This window comes from Petromyzon marinus, chromosome 65 (assembly GCF_048934315.1).
Source record: "Petromyzon marinus isolate PM22_M1 ecotype Great Lakes invasive population chromosome 65, UKy_Petmar_22M1.pri1.0, whole genome shotgun sequence".
Taxonomy (NCBI): Eukaryota; Metazoa; Chordata; class Hyperoartia; order Petromyzontiformes; family Petromyzontidae; genus Petromyzon; species Petromyzon marinus.
In genome coordinates, this window is record NC_133731.1 from 1,484,538 (window position 1) to 1,508,082 (window position 23,545).

Below are 23,545 nucleotides of genomic sequence, written 5' to 3' on the forward strand. Positions count from 1 at the left end.
AACTTTGGCGAACAATGGCTTATTTTATTTATTTATTTTTAAACAAAAATGGTCCAAGATATACATTGGCGCAGGGATATTACGAAATTTGAACCACAAATTCCCCGTAGGGTGGGTATTCCTTTATAGAACCATCTGGGAGACCATTGAGAACCACCAATCCCTCGTACGCATGGGTATTCCTTTATAGAACCATCTGTGAGACCATTGAGAACCACCAATCCCCCGTACGCTGGGTATTCCTTTATAGAACCATCTGGGAGACCATTGAGAACCACCAATACTCCGTACGCTGGGTATTCCTCTATAGAACCATCTGTGAGACCATTGAGAACCACCAATCCCGCGTACGCTGGGTATTCCTTTATAGAACTATCTGGGAGACCATTGAGAACCACCAATCCCTCGTACGCATGGGTATTCCTTTATAGAACCATCTGTGAGACCATTGAGAACCACCAATCCCCCGTACGCTGGGTATTCCTTTATAGAACCATCTGGGAGACCATTGAGAACCACCAATACTCCGTACGCTGGGTATTCCTTTATAGAACCATCTGTGAGACCATTGAGAACCACCAATCCCCCGTACGCTGGGTATTCCTTTATAGAACCATCTGGGAGACCATTGAGAACCACCAATACTCCGTACGCTGGGTATTCCTTTATAGAACCATCTGGGAGACCACTGAGAACCACCAATCTCCCGTATGCTGGGTATTCCTTTATAGAACCATCTGGGAGACCACTGAGAACCACCAATCCTCCCTATGATTGGCATCCTTTATTTAAACACTTGGTAGCCCATTGGAAAACAACAATCCCCCCCGTACAATTGTCATCCTTTATTTAAACAAATGAGAGCCCATTGAGAACCACCAATCCTAAATACGATTGTCATCCTTTATTTAACCATCTAGGAGGCATTTTGAGAACCAACAACCCCCGTACGCTAGGTATTCCTTTATAGAACCATCTGTGAGACCATTGAGAACCACCAATCTCCCGTACACTGGGTATTCCTTTTTAGAACCATCTGGGAGACCATTGAGAACCACCAAACCCCCTTACACTGGGTATTCTTTTATAGAACCATCTTGGAAACAATTGAGAACCACCAATCCCACGTACGCTGGGTATTCCTTTATAGAACCATCTGGGAGCCCATTGAGAACCACAAATTCCCTGTACGCTGGGTATTCCTTTATAGAACCATCTGGGAGACCATTGAGAACCACAAATCCCCCGTACGCTGGGTATTCCTTTTTAGAACCATCTGGGAGACCACTTAGAACCACCAATCCTCCCTATGATTGGCATCCTTTATTTAAACACCTGGCAGCCCATTGGAAAACAACAATCCCCCCCGTACAATTGTCATCCTTTATTTAAACAAATGAGAGCACATTGAGAACCACCAATCCTATATACGATTGGCATCCTATATTTAACCATCTAAGAGGCATTTTGAGAACCACCAATCCCCCATACGATTGGCCTCCTTTATTTAACCATATGGGAAGCCCATTGACAACCACTAATCTCCCATATGATTGGCATCATTTATTTAGCCCGCGTGAGTGCCCCATTGAGATTCGAAAATATCTTTCAAATGATCTAACGCTGCTGCGCTCACAAGAGAGGAAAAATAAAATTGAACTCCTCTGAACTACATTGCATTACGCGAATAATCACAGAGACTCATAGACTCACAGAGAGACCCATAGACTCACACAGAGACCCATAGACTCACACAGAGCCCATAGACTCACAGAGAGACCCATAGACTCACACAGAGGCCATAGACTCACACAGAGACCAGCAGACACATCTCACAGAGAGACCGGTAGACTCACATAACGAGCCAAAGACTCATCACAGAGACTCATAGACTCACAGAGAGACTGGTAGACTCACATAACGAGCCATATACTCATCACAGAGAGACGCATAGACTCATCACACAGAGACCTGTAGATTCACACAGAGACCCATAGACTCACACAGAGACCCGAAGACTCATCACACAGAGACCCTTAGACTCACAAAGCGACCCATAGATTCACACAGAGACCCGTAGACTCACACAGAGACCCGTAGACACACAGAGACCCGTAACTCATCACACATAGACCCTTAGACTCAAAAAACGACCCATAGACTCACACAGAGACCCGTAGATACACACAGACCTGTAGACTCAAACAGAGACCCATAGACTCAAACAAAGACCGGTAGACTCACACGGGGACCGATATACTCACACAGAGACCCATAGACTTACACAGAGATCCGTAGACTCGCACAGAGACCCATAGACTCGCACAGAAACCCATAGACTCACACAGAGACCCATAGACTCACACAGAGACCGGTAGACTCACACGGGGACCGATATACTCACACAGAGACCCATAGACTTACACAGAGATCCGTAGACTCGCACAGAGGCCCATAGACTCGCACAGAAACCCATAGACTCACACAGAGACCCATAGACTCACACAGAGACCGGTAGACTCACAAAGCGACCCATAGACTCACACAGAGACCCATAGACTCACACAGAGACCCATAGACTCAAATAAAGACCTGTAGACTCACACGGGGACCGATATACTCGCACAGAGACCCATAGACTTACACAGAGACCCGTAGACTCGCACAGAGACCCATAGACTGAAACAAAGACCCGTAGACTCAAACAGAGACCCATAGATTCACACAGACGCCCATACACTCATCACACAGTGACCCATAGACTCACAAAGAAACCCATAGATTCATCACACAGAGACTAGTAGACTCACACAGAGACCCGTAGACTCAAACAAGACCCATAGAGTCACACAGATGCCCATACCCTCATCACACAGAGACCCATAGACTCATAAAGAAACCCATAGATTCATCACACAGAGACTAGTAGACTCACACAGAGACCCGTAGACTCACACAGAGACTAGTAGACTCACACAGAGACCCGTAGACTCACAAAGAGACCCATAGATTCAAACAAAGACCGTAGACTCACACAGAAACCCATAGATTCACACAGAGGCCCATACACTCATCACACAGAGACCCACAGACTCACCAAGAAACCCATAGATTCATCACTCAGAGACCCATAGACTTACACAGAGACCCGTAGACTCACATAGAGACCCATAGACTCAAACAAAGACCCGTAGACTCACACAGAGACGCATAGAGTCACACAGAGACCCGTAACTCATCACACATAGACCCTTAGACTCACAAAACGACCCATAGACTCACACAGAGACCCATAGATACACACAGACCTGTAGACTCAAACAGAGACCCATAGACTCAAACAAAGACCGGTAGACTCACACAGAGACCCATAGACTTACACAGAGACCCGTAGACTCGCACAGAGACCCATAGACTCACACAGAGACCCGTAGGCTCATCACACAGAGACCGGTAGACTCACAGAACGACCCATAGACTCATCACACAGATACCCTTAAACTCATAAAGCTACCCATAGACTCACACAGAGACCTGTAGACTCACAAAGCGACCCATAGACTCACACAGAGACCCATAGACTCACACAGAGACCCATAGACTCAAATAAAGACCTGTAGACTCACACGGGGACCGATATACTCGCACAGAGACCCATAGACTTACACAGAGACCCATAGACTCGCACAGAGACCCATAGATTGAAACAAAGACCCGTAGACTCAAACAGAGACCCATAGATTCACACAGAGGCCCATACACTCATCACACAGAGACCCATAGACTCACAAAGAAACCCATAGATTCATCACACAGAGATTAGTAGACTCACACAGAGACCCGTAGACTCACACACGACCCATAGAGTCACACAGATGCCCATACCCTCATCACACAGAGACCCATAGACTCACAAAGAAACCCATAGATTCCTCACACAGAGACCAGTAGACTCACATAGAGACCCATAGCATCGCTCAGAGACCCATAGAAAGAAAGCAACGCCAACTCTAAATATACAGCAGGCGTCAGGGTCGGGATCGAACCCACGACCTCCTGTATATCAGGCGAGGTAGTTAATATCCCATTATGGTCCCCCAAGGCTTGGACCCAGGTTCCCAGTGTCGCTGGCTCAGTATGTATAAGTAAATATTCTCATTTAGATTCGGCATGGATGTGTAATGTTTTTCCACACACCGCTAGTAAGTAGCAAACCGTGCTAATCAGAGGTGCGGGTAGGGTGGGGTGCGCTGGACAACCTAAACACAACAACAACAACATCAACAGCAGTTACATAAAAATGCGTCCGCCAATCTTGACGACGATTTGAAAGTAGCAGCACAGCTCCCAGAGGGCTTCCTAATATCGGAAGCGAGGAGCGTTCCCGACGGCCTCTGAAACAGCGCAGTCTGAGATTGCTCGGCGATGATGATGCTGCTGCTGATGCTGCTGATGCTGTGTCTCTGGCCATGGCGATTATGAACCCCCAGAGAGAGAGAGAGAGAGTAAAACACCCAGACCATGATCCTATTTCGCGGCTCCCACGTTGCCATGATGAACCCACTCGGGGTGGAGGTGGGACAAAGATCCCCCGTGTGGCCTTAACGGACTGCAGGGGCAAGTGCTGTCAGCGAGCAGCATCTGCTAAGGCCGGAAGGGCACACGAGGGGGTTGGATGGCCAGCAACCACTCCAGGTATCAACGTTTAGCACATTTCACCAGGTACTCATTCGAGGCTGAGTTAACCTAGGGGAGGCCCAGGATCGGTTCAGATATTTATCACCAGTTGTTGGGAGAGTGCGGGAATCAAACTCGGCTCGACAGGTTTGTAGCGCAGCGCGCTAACCACTGCGCCACCGCTCCTCACACACGCACACGCACGCACACGCACACTCCACACCCACCCACGCACATCCACCCACACACAGCCACACACACGCACCCACACACACACACCCACACACACTCCACACACACCCACACACACTCCACACACACACACCCCATACACAAACGCACTCCACACACAGACCCCACACACACACACACTCCACACACACACACCCCATACACACACACTCCACACACACACACACACACCCACACACACACACCCCACACACACCCACACACACTCCACACACACACACCCCATACACAAACGCACTCCATACACACACCCCACACACACACACACTCCACACACACACACCCCATACACACACACACACACCCACACTCCACACACACCCACACACCCACACACACACTCCACACACACACACCCCACTCCCATACACCACCCACACACACACCCACACACACACCTACACACACAGCCACCTACACACCCACACACGCACTCCACACCCACACACACACCCACACACACCCACACACACACCCACACACACACCCACACACACCCACACACACACTCCACACCCACACACACACCCCCCACACACACACACACACCCACACTCCACACACACCCACACACACACACACCCACACACCCCCCCCACACACACCTACACATAGCCACCCATACACCCACACACGCACTCCACACCCACACACACACACCCACACACACCCACACACGGACTCCACACCCACACACACACCCCCCACACACACACACACACCCACACTCCACACACACCCACACACACCCACACACACTCCACACACACACACGCACACCCACACACACACCCACACTCCACACACCCACACTCCACCCACACACACCCACACTCCATACACACACACCCCACACCCATACACGTGTGAACCTCGACCCAGACACTTTCCCGACTTCCCGAAAGCTTCTCCCGACACGGGCGTGATCAATGATCTCCATTAAGAGCGCTGTGGCTCATCTCAGCGTTGTGGGTGGCGTGTGTGGCCACGCGGGCAGTCGGGCAGGGAGGGGTACGGGTTGATGACTGATTGATGAGAGAGTGAGGTTGTAAGTGGATGGGTGACCACATACACACACACACACAGAGTTCGACCCAAAACACACACACAAAGTGTACGATAGCATTTAAATCCACACCATGTGCCCGTGTGAGACTATGACTCCCAGCGCGAGTCTATGGGTCTCTGTGTAGTGATTCTATAGTGATGTGCGATGCGGCTATGGGTCTCTGTGTGATGGGTCTATGGGTCTCTGTGTGATGAGTCTATGGGTCTCTGTGTGATGAGTCTATGGGTCTCTGTGTGGTGAGTCTATGGGTCTCTGTGTGATGGGTCTATGGGTCTCTATATGATGAGTCTATGCGTCTCTGTGTGATGAGTATGGGTTTCTGTGTGGTGAGTCTATGGGTCTCTGTGTGTTGAGTCTATGGGTCTCTGTGTGTGATGAGTCTATGGGTCTCTGTGTGATGGGTCTATGGGTCTCTATGTGATGAGTCTATGGGTCTCTGTGCGATGAGTCTATGGATCTCTGTATGGTGAGTCTATGGGTCTCTGTGTGATGAGTCTATGGGTCTCTGTGTGATGATTCTATGGGTCTATGTGTGATGAGTATAAGGGTCTCTCTGTGTGAGTCTATGAGTCTCTTTGTGATGAGTCTATGGGTCTCTGTGTGATGAGTCCATAGGTCTCTGTGTGATGAGTCTATGGGTCTCTGTGTGATGGGTCTATGGGTCTCTATATGATGAGTCTATGGGTTTCTGTGTGATGAGTCTATGGGTTTCTGTGTGATGAGTCTATAGGTTTCTGTGTGATGAGTCTATGGGTTTCTGTGTGATGAGTCTATGCGTCTCTGTGTGATGAGTCTATGGGTTTCTGTGTGGTGAGTCTATAGGTCTCTGTGTGATGAGTCTATGGATCTCTGTGTGATGAGTCTATTTGTTTCTGTGTGATGAGTCTATGGGTTTCTGTGTGATGAGTCTATGGGTTTCTGTGTGATGAGTATATGGGTTTCTGTGTGATGAGTCTATGGGTCTCTATGTGATGATTATATGGGTCTATGTGTGATGAGTCTATGGGTCTATGTGTGATGAGTCTAAGGGTATCTCTGTGTGAGTCTATGAGTCTCTTTGTGATGAGTCTATGGGTCTCTGTGTGATGAGTCTATTGGTTTCTGTGTGATGAGTCTATGGGTCTCTGTGTGATGAGTCTTTGTGTATCTGTGTGGTGAGTTTATGTGTCTCTGTGTGAGTCTACAGGTCTCTGTGTGAGTCTATGTGTCTCTGTGTGAGTCTATGCCTCTCTGTGTGAGTCTACGTGTCTCTGTGTGAGTCTACGGGTCTATGTGTGAGTCTGCGGGTCTCTGTGTGAATCTATATGTCTCTGTGTGAGTCCATGCCTCTTTGTGTGAGTCTACGGGTCTCTGTGTGAGTTTACAGGTCTATGTGTGGGTCTATGGGTCTCTGTGTGAGTCTACGGGTCTCTGTGTGAGTCTACATGTCTCTGTGTGAGTCTATGCCTCTCTGTGTGAGTCGACGGGTCTCTGTGTGAGTCTATGGGTCTCTGTGTGAGTCGACGGGTCTCTGTGTGAGTCTATGTGTCTCTATGCACAGCTGCCCCATGGGGATTGCCCCACGACGTTAGACGTTTCGCAACCCCCTTGCTGGGAGCTTGTTTTCATTTCGCTTCCACGCACGGAACGTCGGACACAACCCGAGAACGCAGCACAACTACCCACAAGCAACAGAGACAAAGATCCCCCGTATAGCCTGCAACAGACTGTCGGGGCAAGTGCTGTTGACGAGTGTCAGCATCTCTCTTGGCCGGCCCTGTGGCACACGAGGGGGTGGGTGGCCAGGACCACGCCAGGCCGCCTTTGTCTCCCCCAGTGGCGATGTTTACTGCACACCGCAACTCAGGTGATCGTTCGAGCCTGAGTCGACCTAGGGGAGGTCCCCATTCCTGTTCATATGATCGTTGGCTGTGCGCGGTGCGCTAACCGCTGCGCCACCACTCCCCGGCGAGCCCTACACACATGCAGGTATGGTCTGTCCACTGCTGGATGAATAGGGAACCCTAAACACCACCATTACATCACCTCCCCCCTCTCTCTCTCTCTCCCCTCTCTCTTCACATGATTTCCCTCTTTCTCTGAACTCTCTGTCCCCTCCCGAACTCCGCTCTCCCCTCTCCCCTATCTCTCCCCTCCTCACTCTCTCCTTATCTCCCTCTCTCCACTCTCCCCTATCTCCCCCCCCCCCTCACTCTCTCCCCACTCTCTCCCTCTCCCCTATCTCCCTCCCACCTTCACTCGCTCCCTCTCTCCACTCTCCCCAACCTCCCTCTCTCCACTCTCCCCTATCCCCCCCCCTCACTCTCTCCCCACTCTTTCTCTCTCCCTATCTCCCTCCCCCCCTTCATTATCTCCCTCCTCCCTCTCTACCCTCTCCCCTATCTCTCCCCCCCCCCCTTCACTCTATTTTTGTTTGTTTTAACGATCAGAGAGGAACCAAGAAGATGCTCGGTGTAGTCGGCACTTTGCTTCCTTCATCATTTCGTTTTTTTTAATGCTTTGCTTTACGTAAACCCCCCCTCCCCCCCCCCCATTTTAAAATGAAAGATTTAACAAAATATTTCTCGCACTGCTCTCCTTACCCCTTCCCTCTCTCTCTCTCTACCCCCCTCTCTGCCCCCCCTCTCTCTCTCTACCCCCTCTCTTCCTACTCCATGTCGCTCTCGCTCTCTCTCTCTCCCGCTCGCTCTCTCTCTCTCGCTCTTTTTTTTTATAACTACGACAAGTGCTGCATCTGCACGCAGCCCTTCCCACAGTCAAACGGCCTCCGACGGGCAGCTTAGATCTGCATGCACAGAGCTCTCTACCGTCATCTGCCACCGAGCACACGGCCTCCTCCAGCGCCCACTGCTCCTTGAAGGCCGGCACGGCGTGGGTCAGCCGCGCGTGGCGGAACTCCGGCCCACACACCCTGGCTCCGACCAGAGCGTGGAAGATGCCCAGGCTGCTGGCCGGACGTTGCCCCTCCAGGGCCACCTTCCTCGCCCTGTACACGGCGAGCTTGGCGTAGCCGAAGAGCACGTTGACCGGCCCCTGAAGATGTTGGGGTCCGTCGCCCTTCGGGTATCCAAAGATGAGGACCGTCGGGGAGAAGTGGAGGCTGAACCTTAGGAGGATGTTTCTCAGGACCTTGAACAGCGAGTCCAGGCTCTTGCACTCCACGTATTGGTGCGCCACCGTCTCCACTTTACCGCAGAACCGGCACTCCGGGGACGTGTCGGTGAAGCGCGCCGGGGAGGCGTTGGTGGTGACGGTGCCGTCGGCGATGCTCCAGCTGAGGTCGCCGATGCGGTTGTACGTCGGTCTGCAGTAGAGTTGCCTCCAGCGAGGCCTCTCCGGAGAGACGCAGGGCAGGGCTCTCCTCCAGGCATGGTCCTTGTGGCTCCTCAGGGTGTCCTGTTGGTGGAACCGGACCGTGTAGGAGTAGAGCACCTTCCTCTTTACATTTGCGAAGGCCACCTCCGGCAGGCCTTCCAGCCGGCACAGGTCGTGATCCGCCTTCGTTTGTCGGCATTGGCGATGCAGTGGCACGACTGAGAGCTCCGGTGGAGGGGGACCGAGAGGGGCCTCGTCATCCCCAACGCCGATGGGGGGCGTGCTCTCCGCTGCCGCTGAGAAGGCCCCCTTGGCTTCGGCCAGGATCCAGGCAGCCACCTGGAGTAACTGCAGCCCCCCTGTCTTTGTGGCCATGTCTGCTGGTCCGAGCCACCAGCCCCGTGTTTCAGGCTCCACCAGATCTCCCATCCTGGTGAGCCGCGCGTTGGCGAGGCGCCTCTCCATGCCTGGGGTGGCAGCGGTGGTGGATGGCAGCTTTGTCTGTGGGTTCCTGAGGATCGGTTCGAAGACCAGATCCTCGGCCGATCGCGGCTGGTTCAGCCTCCTGACGGCGAGGGAGCTCCGTGTCTGCAGGACGCTCTTGTAGAAGGGTGGCAGCTGTCCCAGTGGGAGGCCCTGCAGGTCCATGTAGAATAGTTGCTTGGAGCACTGCAGACCCCCCCAGCTGTTTCAGGAGGAAGGAGGCCGTGACGCTCCAGGCCGGTACAGGGGCGGCGTGCAGGAACTTTCAGCGCGGCCTGTAGTCGGAAGGTGGCCAGCTGACTCCGCACGCACACCAGCCCGTGACCGCCCTCGTCCAGTGGCAGGGCCAGGACCCCAGCCGCGACTCCGGTGTCCTCCACCCGACCAGAAGAAGTCGAGGACTCGCTTCTGAAGTGCGTTGACGAGGCTCATGGGGGGTGCAGGGAGAAAAGTCGGTGCCACAGCATGGACGTCACCAGCTGATTCACCAACAACGTCTTTGTCCTGAAGGTGAGGAACTTGCACAGGCGACTCCAGGTGCCCAGCCGCTCCTTCACCTTCTCCTCCAGCTCGACCCAGTTCCTCTGCGGTGGTTCCTCCTCTGGTCCGAGGAACACCCCCAGGTGGTGCAGCGATGTTGTGCTCCAATTGATGGCTTTTGCCTTCTCGGGACACTCGGTCATGTCCCACGCTCCAACTAGCAGGCCGCTGCACTTTTGCCAGTTCATTTTTGATGAGGAGGCTTTCGAAAAGACCTCCTGGCACTCATGCAGCAGGGCGACATCATCCAGGGAACGCAGGATGAGGAGGACGTCGTCGGAGTACGCCGTCAGGACCAACTTGACGCTTGGTTCCCTGAGCACCAGGCCGCTGAGTCTCCGCCTTATGAGACTCAGGAAAGGCTCTAATGCCAGGGCATGAAGTTGTCCCGACAATGGGCATCCCTGTCTCACTCCTTCGCTCTCTCCCCCACCTCCCCCCCCCCTCTCCCCCCTCACCCCCCCCCCCCACCCCCCACGACAGTTCATCGCCTTCGCGTCGCTCTTCTTCATCCTCGTCTCCATCACCACCTTCTGCCTGGAGACCCACGAGCACTTCAACCACGCGGTGAACCGCACCGAGGTGGTGGACCCAGCGAGCGGCCGCACGGCCACGCGCTCGCGCGTCGAGACGGACCGGGCGCTGACCCTCGTGGAGGGCGTCTGCGTGGCGTGGTTCACCTTCGAGTTCCTCGTTCGCGTCGTCTGCTGCCCCAGCAAGGGCCTCTTCGTGCGCAACTATCTCAACGTCATCGACTTCGTCGCCATATTGCCATTCTACCTGGAGGTGGGCGCAGCTGGCGCTGCTGGTTGTGGCGGTGGTGGTGGCTGGTTGGTTGTGGTGGTTGGTTGTGGTGGTTGGTTGTGGTGGTGGTGGCGAGTTTGTTGGTTTGTTGTGGTGGGAAAATATTGTTGTTGTTGTTGATGATGGTGATGTGTGGGTGATTGTTGTCGGTTATGAAAATTTTGATGAAAATAATAGAAATTAAATGAATTTTGAAAAATTGATAATTATCCGAATTTGTGTTAATTGATGTAATTATGCGCATACATTATGCTAATTCGAGTGGTAATCGTATTCATGTATGCGAGTGTGTGATTATGCTAATATGCGGCGTTATGATAATTAGGCCCTGCCTCGCTGACGAGGGTCGGGTTATCAATCGGGATCATACAATTAATCGTATGAAGTTATACCGGCGTGATGCAAGTATGCCAGAGTAAGCTCCGCTTTATTGTTTAGGCCCGCATTAACGCTCGGCAATACAATTATTCTAGATTTAAAGCTTTCGTGACTGCTAGGATCCAAACGGCAAGTCCACCGGCACATAAACCACCTCTTTTCTAAAATCGGCCAATCAAATGCTATTTTTTACGCTAATTTCTTTGTCAGGACACCTTGTTTGCTCGCACACAGTTTAAAGGTCCGCGGTCTGAGCGTGGTTGTGTTTCGCTAAATTATCCTGTTTGATTTGTACTAGGTGCCTCGGTGAATGTATATGCTCTGACTTTAAATAGCTATTTCTGTGACCAGTTACAAGCTAATCACTCAGCTATTTCAATGCTAAATTCTATGCTAATTCCTTTGTCAAGGGGTACCTCTGCGGATGTGTATACTTTAACTTAGCTATTTCAATGTGCCATTTCAATGCTAAATTATATGCTAATTCCTTTGTCAAGGCGCTTTGTTTCTTCTCACACAGCTTAAAGGTCGTGATCTAAGCGTGGCTTTTTTCACTCCAGCGCTGTCCTCCAGACAGTCTCGTCCCTTCACCTGATGAAGGCCGCTTGTGTTGTGGCCGAAACGTCGTGATTTTTGTTATTTTATTTTTTACCTACGTGACTTTACCCAATAGAACCAAAGAGTATGAATACAATTATTCTCGCTTTAACATTTACTGAGTGTATGAGTTTGTTTATGTCAGGTCTCCAAATTCAGATCTCAACGCAGAATACAGTTCTTGTAATAAGATTATTATGCATGAACAGGAAGGAAACACACCGAACTTCTGTGTTTGAGCAATTTATTCTAAATGAAACCTTAACTCTAATATAATATGCGAACTCTCAATCTTGCAATTTTCAACACAGTATCGATACGGTAAACATCAACGATTCCGTTGTTTCACAATGGCAACGGCACATGTGATTAATTTCACCGCGTAACGCGAGCTAAGTTGGTGAGAGAGAGAGTCGTTAAAACATGCATGCTATTCTACACAAAAACCTTAATAATCTAATATGCAAATTCTTGTTCTTGAAATTGCCCACACAGTAGTGCAGGAGAAGTTCCACTCATGGATCCATCTCTTCAATGATCACGTTTGTTAACTGGGTGACAGAACAATAGATTATTCCTCAGAGTACGCGAGCATACACGGCGATGGGAACAAAAAGTCCCCATAAATTCATGCAACGATATTCATACGAGGTGGCAATAAAGAAACATGTCCCGAAGGCAAAGAATAGTTATCAATTAATTCATTGGCAAGATTATGCCATTAAAATGAAAACGAAAAAAAAAACGTACGACTGAGTTGCTTCTAAATGACCGTATCCACGTAACTCAATGGCGGTAATGTTCCTCGCGACCAGCTGATATTTAACGCACCACCTTGGAACGGCAACCCTTCTTGAAACACAAAGATAACTTTGTGGGACGATCTTCTTTGTCCCGATACGCGTGTCGTGTGTCTTCTCTGCCACATGTTCAACTCGTTGCGTAAAGCAGACGTCAGGTGACGTGGTGGCAGTGTGCGGCAGAGTGCCTATCATACGAACAGCGGGGTTTTCCTCTTTCACGCGGTCGGCTGGAGTTCGGCTGATGCAGATTGACGGGTTGACACGGTGCTGTAGTCGCGGTGTTCCGTCGGTAGATGGCGCTCACAGCTCGTCCGCTCGCAGCGAGCGCGGTTGTACGCCGTCGGCGTGATTCTCACTGGTTGCGCGCTCTCTAGCTAGCGCCGAACGCTCTCTGGTGGCTGACTCTTTTTGCTCGCGGGCGGCTGGTCAGGCCCTTTCCGCTGCTGGATGAGCCAAGTCGCGCGCGCTTGGCCGCTGGCGGCTGGCACTCGATGTTGAAATAAAGTCTTTGAGCGATGCTTCGTCTTTCGGCTCTGAACTCACACTCGTTGATGCATCGCTACTCGGCGAGCCTCGCCATTCTCAGTTGTCTTCTTTGGTTCTTTCTGCAAAGTCACGTAGAATGAGAATAAAATAATAAATTGATAAAATTAAATAACACAATAAAATTCTCATGACGTTTCGGTCACAACACAAGCAGCCTTCATCAGGTGAAGGGACGAGACTGTCTGGAGGACAGCTTGTGTTGTGGCCAAAACGTCGTGAGAATGTTATTGTGTTATTTTATTTTATCAATGTATTATTTTATTCTCATTCTACGTGGTGACTTTACCGAAAGAACCAAAGAAGATGAATCCTTGCAGTCACGAAAGCCTCAAATCGAAATTCATTCTCAGTTGATCGCGGGGCCACCCCGGGCCTGCCGTCCGACGCCCTCTTCTGTGGCTCCTGAGCTGACTGACTTGTTGAACTCGCTGTGCCTTGTTGAACTGGTCTGTCGAGATGCTGGCTGAGCTGTTACATTCGAAAAAATCTCCGCTCTGCGCAGTGGGGGGGGGCGTGGCCTGTGTGTGTGTGTGTGCGTCCGTGTGTATGTCATCCCATCAAGACATCTGCGTCCCTCCACTGATCACCGTCCCCTCCCCAAGGTATCCCTTCAACCGTGGGGTACAGATGGCTCCCTCTTTGCAACAACAAGCGATGTCCTCGCTCTGTTGCCACATTCCTGTTCTCCCGCGCTGCGGGAAGACAAAGGCGGCCGGGAGGCTCTCTTCCTCTCTCTCTGGCCTCGCAAGCCTGACCCGTCTGCCTCGCCTCCTCTGGACAACCCCCCCCCCCCCCCCCGATTCGACACTGCACAAACATTTCCCTTGATTAATGTTCCCAAGATTTCTGATTCAACAGTTCGTCATTGGACGTTTCCTCCGATATTCCAAAGGGGCTTATTCCTTTGCTCGCACAGTCCGCGCACAGGGATACGCGCCTTCCGCTCTGGAGGAATGCGTTTGCCCTCACTTCCTTGACTGCCCGAATTCACATTCCTTGGCCTTGCAAGGTTACGTAACGGCGAGATGTGATGGAAATATCATGGTGCACAACGTGCGTGTTAACCACTACGTGTGCGAAGCAACACCCCGGCATGTGGATTGCAGCCTGGCCCCAGTGAAGTGCGCGGACTCCCTATGATGTTGACTCATTGTTGCCAAGCACTACATTTTTAACGTTACCCCCAATAGCAATGAAGGGGGCAATTGTTTGAATCCGTGTGCTGGCGTCCTGTGTCTGCGGCTGACGGAAGTGGGGAGTCGAACTCTCGGCTAGGAATTTCCTCTCCTCCTCTTGGTGACCCCGACCCAGTGTTACATCAAACAGGCTTGTTCATCTGGAGATCTTTCAGATAATCGCTAACCTTCCTTCGCCCCGGAGTGAACGGTTTATTTTTTTATTTTAAATTGGTCCCTGTTTTACGATCTCCATCTGCTGCTTGCTGTGATTCTGGTTTGTGTGTGTTCTTTATTTATTTATTGACTGTTAATTAGCGGCAAAATCATTGTTAGTATCAATTTTGGAGAAAGGCCGATGGCGATGTGTGGGTGATGATGATGATTCCACATCTCCATATCTCTCCACGTATCGCCAACATTCTGTCCATGCGTCCCTCCACAAATACCTCCCCACTCCCACCCCCTACTCCCACCTCCTCCCTCCTCCTCCCTCCCCCCTACGCCCCCCTCCCTCCCTCCGTCCTCCCACACTCCTCATTCACTCCTCCTCCCTCCCTCCTCCTTCTCCCTCCTCCACGCTCCTCCTCCCTCCCTCCTCCTCCCTCCTCCACGCTCCTCCTTCCTCCCCTCTCCCTCCCTCTCCCCTCCCTCCCTCTCCTCCCTCCTCCACTCTCCTCCTTGACCCCTCCTACCCTCCCTCCTCCTCCCTCCTCCCCACTCCTCCTCCCTCCCCCTACTTCCCCCTCCCTCTCCTCCACGCTCTTCCTCCCTCCCCCCTCCCTCTCCCCTCCCTCCCCCCTCCCTCTCCCCACTCCTCCCTCCCTCCTCCCCACTCCTCCTCCCTCCCTCTCCTCCCTACGCCCCCCTCCCTCCCTCTCCTCCCTACGCCCCCCTCCCTCCCTCCTCCCCACTCCTCCTCCCTCCTCCCCACTCCTCCTCCCCCTCCTGCCCCCCCCTCCCCCTTCCGCCCCACCCCCCAACAGGTGGGCCTCACGGGCATGACATCGAAGGGCGCCGAGGACGTCCTCGGCTTCCTGCGCGTGGTGCGCTTTGTGCGAATTCTGCGCATCTTCAAGCTGACGCGGCACTTCGTGGGCCTGCGAGTCCTGGGCCACACGCTCCGCGCGAGCGCCAACGAGTTCCTGCTCCTCGTCATCTTCCTCGCCCTGGGCGTGCTCATCTTCGCGACCATGATCTACTACGCCGAGCGCCTGGGTCTCGGGCACTCGTTCGACCAGGACGACGGGACGCCCTCCTCCGCGTCCAGCTCCGCGTCCAGCTCCTCCTCCTCCTCCTCGTCGTCGTCGTCTGACCACCACAGTCACCAGCAGCATCAGCAGACCAGCTTCAAGAACATCCCCATCGGCTTCTGGTGGGCCGTGGTGACGATGACGACGCTGGGCTACGGGGACATGTACCCTAAGACGTGGTCCGGCATGCTGGTGGGCGCCCTGTGCGCGCTGGCCGGGGTGCTCACCATCGCCATGCCTGTGCCCGTCATCGTCAACAACTTCAGCATGTACTACTCGCTCGCCATGGCCAAGCAGAAGTTGCCCAACAGGCGCAAGAAGCACGTGCCCAGGCCGCCGCACCTCGGCTCGCCCCTCTATTGCCGACCCGAGCAGGGCCCGCATGCCAACTGCGTGCGGAGTGACCGCTGCCTGTTGGTGAAGGGAGGTGGCGGTGGTGGTGGTGGTGGTGCCGGTGGTGGTGCCGGTGGTGGTGGTGGTGGAAGGAGCGTGGCGTCTGCGGGAGTGGTGGTTGACCGTGCAGGTGAGTGGTTGTGGTGGTGAGCGGTTGTGGGAAGTGAGTGGTTGTGGTGGTGAGTGGTTGTGGGAAGTGAGTGGTTGTGGGAAGTGAGTGGTTGTGGTGGTGAGTGGGTGTGGTGGTGAGGGAAGTGAGTGGTTGTGGTGGTGAGTGGTGTGGTGGTGAGTGGTTGTGGTGGTGAGTGGTTGTTGTGGTGAGTGGTTGTGGGAAGTGAGTGGTTGTGGTGGTGAGTGGTTGTGGTGGTGAGTGGTGTGGTGGTGAGGGAAGTGAGTGGTTGTGGTGGTGAGTGGTGTGGTGGTGAGTGGTGTGGTGGTGAGGGAAGTGAGTGGTTGTGGTGGTGAGTGGTGTGGTGGTGAGTGGTGTGGTGGTGAGTGCTGTGGTGGTGAGTGGTGTGGTGGTGAGTGGTCTGGTGGTGAGGGAAGTGAGGGATTTGCTGGTGAGGGATTTGATGGTGAGTGCTGTGTGGTGACTGGTGAGTGGTGTGGTGGTGATGTATGCGGTGGTGGTGGTGGAGGTGGCAGTGGTGATGAAACGTGGACCCCCTAATGGAACATCATCGCCAGTTAGAAACATTTAGGCTGGCCTGCCTACGATCCATCCTGGGTTTAAGCAGGCTGGATTGTGTGAGGAGCTCACAAATCCTTGAAAGATCTGGGCAAGGTCCCATCGATGAGCTCCTCCGGCAGGCAAGGCTGCGTTGGCTGGGTCATGTAGCCCGCATGCCCAGCCACCGCATGCCGAAACAGCTTTTGTTTGGCCGGATTGAGGGGGCTAAATGGGTGCGGCACTGGTTAGAGAAGAGATGGAACGACGTGGTACAGGAAGACGTGGAGCTGAATGGACTTGCCGATGACTGGTACCAGCGGTGTCAAGATCGGCCTTTGTGGAGGAGGCTCGTGAAGGACGCTACTGGGCAGTTGGAGGCAGTCGCCCTTCAACAACAACGGAGGGCGGAGGAGCGACGCTCACAACAACGAGCGGAGCGCCGGGCGGCTAAATTGCAGCAAGTTGGCACAGTAGGGGGCACAGGTGGTGGTGCATCTACCGGTCATCTCAGTCGGTCAACCCATGGCACCTGCTGGGTCTATCCCCGTGACCTCATCCTGCACCTAGCCTGGCACAGTAGGGGTACAGCTGGTGGTGCATCTACCGCTCATCTCAGTCGGGTAACCCATGGCACCTGCTGGGTCTGTCCCCGTGACCTCATCCTGCACCTAGCCTGGCACAGTAGGGGTACAGCTGGTGGTGCATCTACCGGTCATCTCACTCAGCCAACCCATGGCACCTGCTGGGTCTGTCCCCGTGACCTCCTCCTGCCAGCAGCGAGGCCTCCGACACTTCACGTGGTAGCCTCAAAGTGCACCTAGCCTGGCACAGGCCCCGTGGTGACGTCACCGTCGCTTAGTGGCGAACGGGGGGGGTGGGGTTTTGGTGTTGGTAGTGGAGGTGGTGTGGCAATGGTGGTTGTTGTTGTTGTTGGTGTTTTCCTCGCACTCTCTGTTCATCGGTGGTGTTGTCGAGACTCTGGAAGGGTTTAGCCGGGGATCGATCGGTTGACTTTTTGGTTCCGCGCCTTGGGCGACTGAGAAAACGGGAGACGTCTTCGGGCGTTGCTTGGCACCAAGGGCAGCAGCAGCAGTTTGGGGCGTTTGGGTCGATTCGATTTTGGTAAATCGGCTAGCATGGAGCAGCAGTCACCTGAACCGAGTTGAGGCCGGCTTTGATTTCAAGCTTTCGTGACTGCAGGTAAAGTCACCACCACGTAGAAGGGAAACAATAAAATAATAAAAAAATATAAAACAATAAAAATATTGTAAAACAATAAAATTGATATTCTTGGTTCTTTCGGTAAAAGTCACCACCACGTAGAAGGGAAACAATAAAATGATAAAAATGTATAAAACAATAAAATTCTCACGGTGTTTCGACTGCAACCACAAGCAATCATCATCAGGTGTGAAAACCACAGCAAGATATTTTATTGTTTTATATTTTTATTATTTTATTGTTTCCCTTCTACGTGGTGACTTTACCGAAAGAACCAAGAATATAGTTGGAATATTATTTTTATTTAAACCTTTCGTGAATGGAGGGGTTTAATTTTCTTGGTTCTTTCGGTAAAGTCACCACTACGTAGAAGGGAAACAATAAAATAATAAAAATATAAAACAATACAATTATTATTCTTGGTTCTTTCGGTAAAGTCACCACCACGTAGAAGGGAAACAATAACATAAAAAAATATAAAACAATAAAATTGTTATTCTTGGTTCTTTCGGTAAAGTCACCACCACGTAGAAGGGAAACAATAAAATAATAATAATATAAAACAATAAAATTATTGTAAAACAATAAAATAGTTTATTCTTGGTTCTTTCGGTAAAGTCACCACCACGTAGAAGGGAAACAATAAAATAATAAAAATATAAAACAATAAAATTATTGTAAAAAAATAAAATAGTTATTCTTGGTTCTTTCGGTAAAGTCACCGCCACGTAGAAGGGAAACAATAAAATAATAAAAATATAAAACAATAAAATTGTTATTCTTGGTTCTTTCGGTAAAGTCACCACCACGTAGAAGGGAAACAATAAAATAATAAAAAATATTAAACAATAAAATTATTATTCTTGGTCCTTTCGGTAAAGTCACCACCACGTAGAAGGGAAACAATAAAATAATAAAAATATAAAACAATAAAATTGTTATTCTTGGTTCTTTCGGTAAAGTCACCACCACGTAGAAGGGAAACAATAAAATAATAAAAATATTAAACAATAAAATTATTAGTCTTGGTTCTTTCGGTAAAGTCACCACCACGTAGAAGGGAAACAATAAAATAATAAAAATATAAAACTATAAAATTGTTATTCTTGGTTCTTTCGGTAAAGTCACCACCACGTAGAAGGGAAACAATAAAATAGTAAAAATATAAAACAATAAAATTGTTATTCTTGGTTCTTTCGGTAAAGTCACCACCACGTAGAAGGGAAACAATAAAATAATAATATATATTTTTTAAACGTAATAAAACAAACGTCGTGAGAATTTTATTGTGTTACGTTTTATTTTTTATTATTTTATTATTTCCCTTCTACGCGGCGACTTAAGCTAAAGAACCGTGAAGAAGGTGAGTCGCCCGGGTCAGGGATTTTTCGTCGTCTGCTATGGCTGGGGGCCAACCATCCCCAAGCACGACATTGGGGGCTTGTGGAGGCGTCCAGGCAGTGCATGGCGGCAACGGTGTGCAAGTGGTTCAAGATTTAATTGGTGGTTGTATTTGGTGTAAGAGCGTTTAAAGTAGATCGCACGTTGGCAGAGCTGAAGAAAAGCAAGGTGGATTTCATTTTCCTAGCAGGTGCAGGGGAGGGGGGGAGCTTTGAGTAGCTTTGTGCAAGGATGCGTTGTCGAGTGGCATGAAGCCGGATATTGATCGGTGAGATGCTTGCAGTGTTCTTGAATCGGAAGAATTTTTGGTTTCTTGGTGGAGATGTCAATGGGTGCCATGAGGTGGCATCCCGTGGCTAGGCGAAGTGTCTGGGGTGTTGGCGGGGGGGGGTTTGGAGCTTTTGGTAACCAGTAGAGGAGAGGTTTGGGCAACCAAATGGGACTGGCTGAATTGATGATGGGACGTCCAATGGCTTTGTAGGTTAGGAGTAAAGTCTCCTTTTGTTGACCCCGTGATGTGCCGGCTAAGGCTCGTAATTTTTTCTTTCGTTTGTTAACTTTTTTTCACGGACGTTTCTGCCGTGTTGAGCGAAGCTGAACATGGTGTCAAAGTATTGTGATAGATTTTTACCATTTTATCTGGCACCAAAACTGACACCTTTATACAAGGGGATCATGTTTGCAATAACCACAACACAAGCAGTCAAAAAATGCGAACAAAAAGAGACAACTCTGATAATGATGATGGCACTGTCCTTGAAATTGATTGGTCCACACCCGAGACGGCTTTTCTTAGAGCCCTTAGTCTCCACTGGTGTTGGACCAGATGACACCATAAGGCGTACAACTAAAAAAAAGGCGTCAGTTTTGTTGCCAGATAAAAGGGTTTAAACCAATTATCATGATCCCTTGTATAAAGGTGTCAGTTTTTTTGTGCCAGCTATACGGGTAAAAACCTATTACTGTACTTTGCCAGTCGATTGATGAAAGGGGGTTACCTGACGCTATGAAGATTTGTGGCGAGGATGAAGGGCCAAGTGAATGAACTCTGGTTTGATTCTTTTACATTGAGTACCCCACAGGGGAGAGCCGTTCAGAGATATCGGCAAAGAGGTCGCCACGTGCATCTCAAAGGGCCGAGTGCCAAAAGTTTGTTGTGGGCGTTGAAATCTCCAACAACAATTGAGTCCATACTCTTTGGCTTTGTCGGTAAAGTGCACGCTGGTTGCGACGGTAATTGATGGCGACGTTTCGATCGCAACCCACAAGCAATCGTCATCAGGTGTCTCTGTGTTGTCTCTCGCTGCTGGTGTGTCTGTCTGTGTGTCCCTCTGTGTGTCTCTGTTGTGTCTCTCTCTGCTTGTGTGTATGTGTGTCTCTGTGTGTCTGTGTGTGTCTCTCTCACTCTCTGTGTGTCTCTGTGTGTCTCTCTCTGTGTGTCTCTGTGTTATCCCTCTCTGTGTGTCTCTGTGCTGTGTCTCTCTCTGTTTGTGTGTATGTCTGTGTGTCTATGTTGTGTGTCTCTGTGTTGTGTGTCTCTCTATGTGTGTCTGTGTCTCTATCTGTGTGTCTCTCTGTGTGTCTCTGTGCTGTGTCTCTCTCTGCTTGTGTGTCTGTCTGTGTGTCTCTGTCTGTCTGTGTGTCTCTGTGTTGTGTGTCTCTCTATGTGTGTCTCTGTGTGTCTCTATCTGTGTCTCTCTCTCTGTGTGTCTCTCTCTGTGTGTCTCTGTGTTGTCCCTCTCTGTGTGTCTCTGTGCTGTGTCTCTCTCTGCTTGTGTGTCTGTCTGTGTGTCTCTGTGTGTCTGTCTGTGTGCCTCTGTGTTGTGTGTCTCTCTCTGTGTGTCTGTCTGTGTGTCTCTGTGTTGTGTGTCTCTGTGTGTCTGTCTGTGTGTCTCTGTGTGTGTCTCTGTGTGGCTGTCTGTGTGTCTCTGTGTGTATCTCTGTGCTGTCTCTCTCTGCTTGTGTGTCTGTCTGTGTGTGTCTCCGTGTCTGTGCTTTTGCGTCTCTCTCTCAAATGTAGTTCTACCTGATGACGGTTGCCTGTGTTGCGATCGAAACGTCGGTATTCTATTATTACATGTATTTCCCTTCTACGTCACTTCACCGAAAGAAGCACAGAGATTGTTTTCCTAGTACGTGGAACCTCCACTTGGACAAAGCGGTAACAGTGCAGAGAGCAATGGTGGCAGTGGCGGTGGTGGTGATGGTAGCTACACTGATGCACGTGGCTGTCTGTGTTGTTGTTGTTATTGTTGTTATTGATGTTGCTGTTGTTATTGATGTTATTGATGTTGTTATTGTTGTTATTGATGTTGGTGTTATTGTTGTTATTGTTATTGTTGTTATTGTTGCTGTTGTTATTGATACTGTTGTTATTATTGATGTTGTTATTGTTGTAGTCATTGTTGTTATTGTTGTTTTTTATTGTTATTGTTGTTATTTATATTGCTGTTATTGTTGCTGTTGTTGTTATTGATGTTGTTATTGTTGTAGTTGTTGTTGTTTTTATTGTTATTGTTGTTCTTATTGTTGTTTTTATTGTTATTGTTATTGTTGTTTTTTTAGATTGCTGCCATTGTTGCTGTTGTTATTGATGTTGTTATTGTTGTAGTTATTGTTCTTATTGTTGTCTTTATTGTTATTGTTGTTCTTATTGTTGTTTTTTTATGTTATTGTTGTTATTGATATTGCTGTTATTGTTGCTGTTGTTGTTATTGATGTTGTTATTGTTGTAGTTATTGTTGCTGTTATTGTTGTTATTGTTGTCATTCTTGTTGTTATTGTTGTTATTGTTGTTATTGATATTGTTGTTGCTATTGTTGTTTTTTATTGTTGTTATTGCTGTTTTTCTTATTGTTATTGTTGTTATTGTTATTATTGTTGTTACCGTTGTTGTTGCTATTATTGTTGTTATTGTTGCTATTGTTGTTATTGTTGCTGTTATTGATATTGTTGTTATTGTTGCTATTGATATTGCTGTTATTGTTGTTATTGTTGTTATTGATATTGTTGTTATTGTTGTTGCTATCATCGTCAAACTTGACCCCCGCTGCTAACGCGACTTTGCCCAAAGGTTCACGGCAGAACGGAGAGGCGAGCTCTGGTGGTGGTGGTGGTGGCGGTGGTGGAGCCAAGGGCAGGAGGAGGTCGACTGACAGTCGACGCCACGTGCACAGGTCGAGTGCCTGTGACTCGTTCGGCAAGGGGGCCACGTGCTTCCTGCTGTCCACCGGCGGCGACTTTGACTGCTCGCCCGACAGCGCCGCCCGCAAAGGTGCACCTCGCGATCTAGCGGAATGGGAGTCTCTGCCGGGTGCCAGGAGGGGGAATCCGATGAGCTATCAAGCTCTTTGCTCACAGATGTATAGTAAGGGGGCACCGGGGGGGGGAGGGGTGGGTCAGAACGTTGCAGCAACAAACGTAAGACAGCGATATGGGAGCGCAACGTATGGGAAAGTTAAACGCTCACTTAACAAACATTTATACAAATAAAAACTGAACGTTTTGATTTAAAGCTTTCGTGACTGCAGGGATTCATATTCTTGGTTCTCTCGGTAAAGTCACCACCACGTTAGAAGGGGAAACAATAAAATAGCAAAAAAATATAAAACAACAAAATTATTGTAAAACAATAAAATTGTTATTCTTGGTTCGTTGGGTAAAGTCACCACCACGTAGGAGGGAAACAATAAAATAATAAAAATATAAAACAATAAAATTCTCACGACGTTTCGACTGCAACACAAGAAGCAATCATCATCATCAGGTGTGAAAACCACAGCAAGATAATTGGAAGAAAAAACACCGCCGTTTTTTTCAAAGTTTCTTGCTGTGGTTTTAACACCTGATGATGATTGCTTCTTGTGTTGCAGTCGAAACGTCGTGAGAATTTTATTGTTATATATTGTTATTATTATTTTATTGTTTCCCTTCTACGTGGTGACTTTACCGAAAGAACCAAGAATAAA

General features: G+C 49.8%; 1 protein-coding gene across 2 annotated transcripts in view; it reads left to right on the top strand.

Moving 5' to 3' along the window:
- LOC116937535 (voltage-gated potassium channel KCNC3-like) overlaps positions 1-23,545 on the top strand; it is a 52,961-nt gene that overhangs the window by 21,186 nt on the left and 8,230 nt on the right. For both annotated transcript variants that reach the window (XM_076054238.1, XM_076054239.1), the window contains 3 exons: positions 10,820-11,122; positions 15,626-16,415; positions 22,651-22,851. In XM_076054238.1, coding sequence (XP_075910353.1) covers positions 10,820-11,122; positions 15,626-16,415; positions 22,651-22,851 — 1,294 coding nt within the window. The remainder of the gene's footprint in view (positions 1-10,819; positions 11,123-15,625; positions 16,416-22,650; positions 22,852-23,545) is intronic.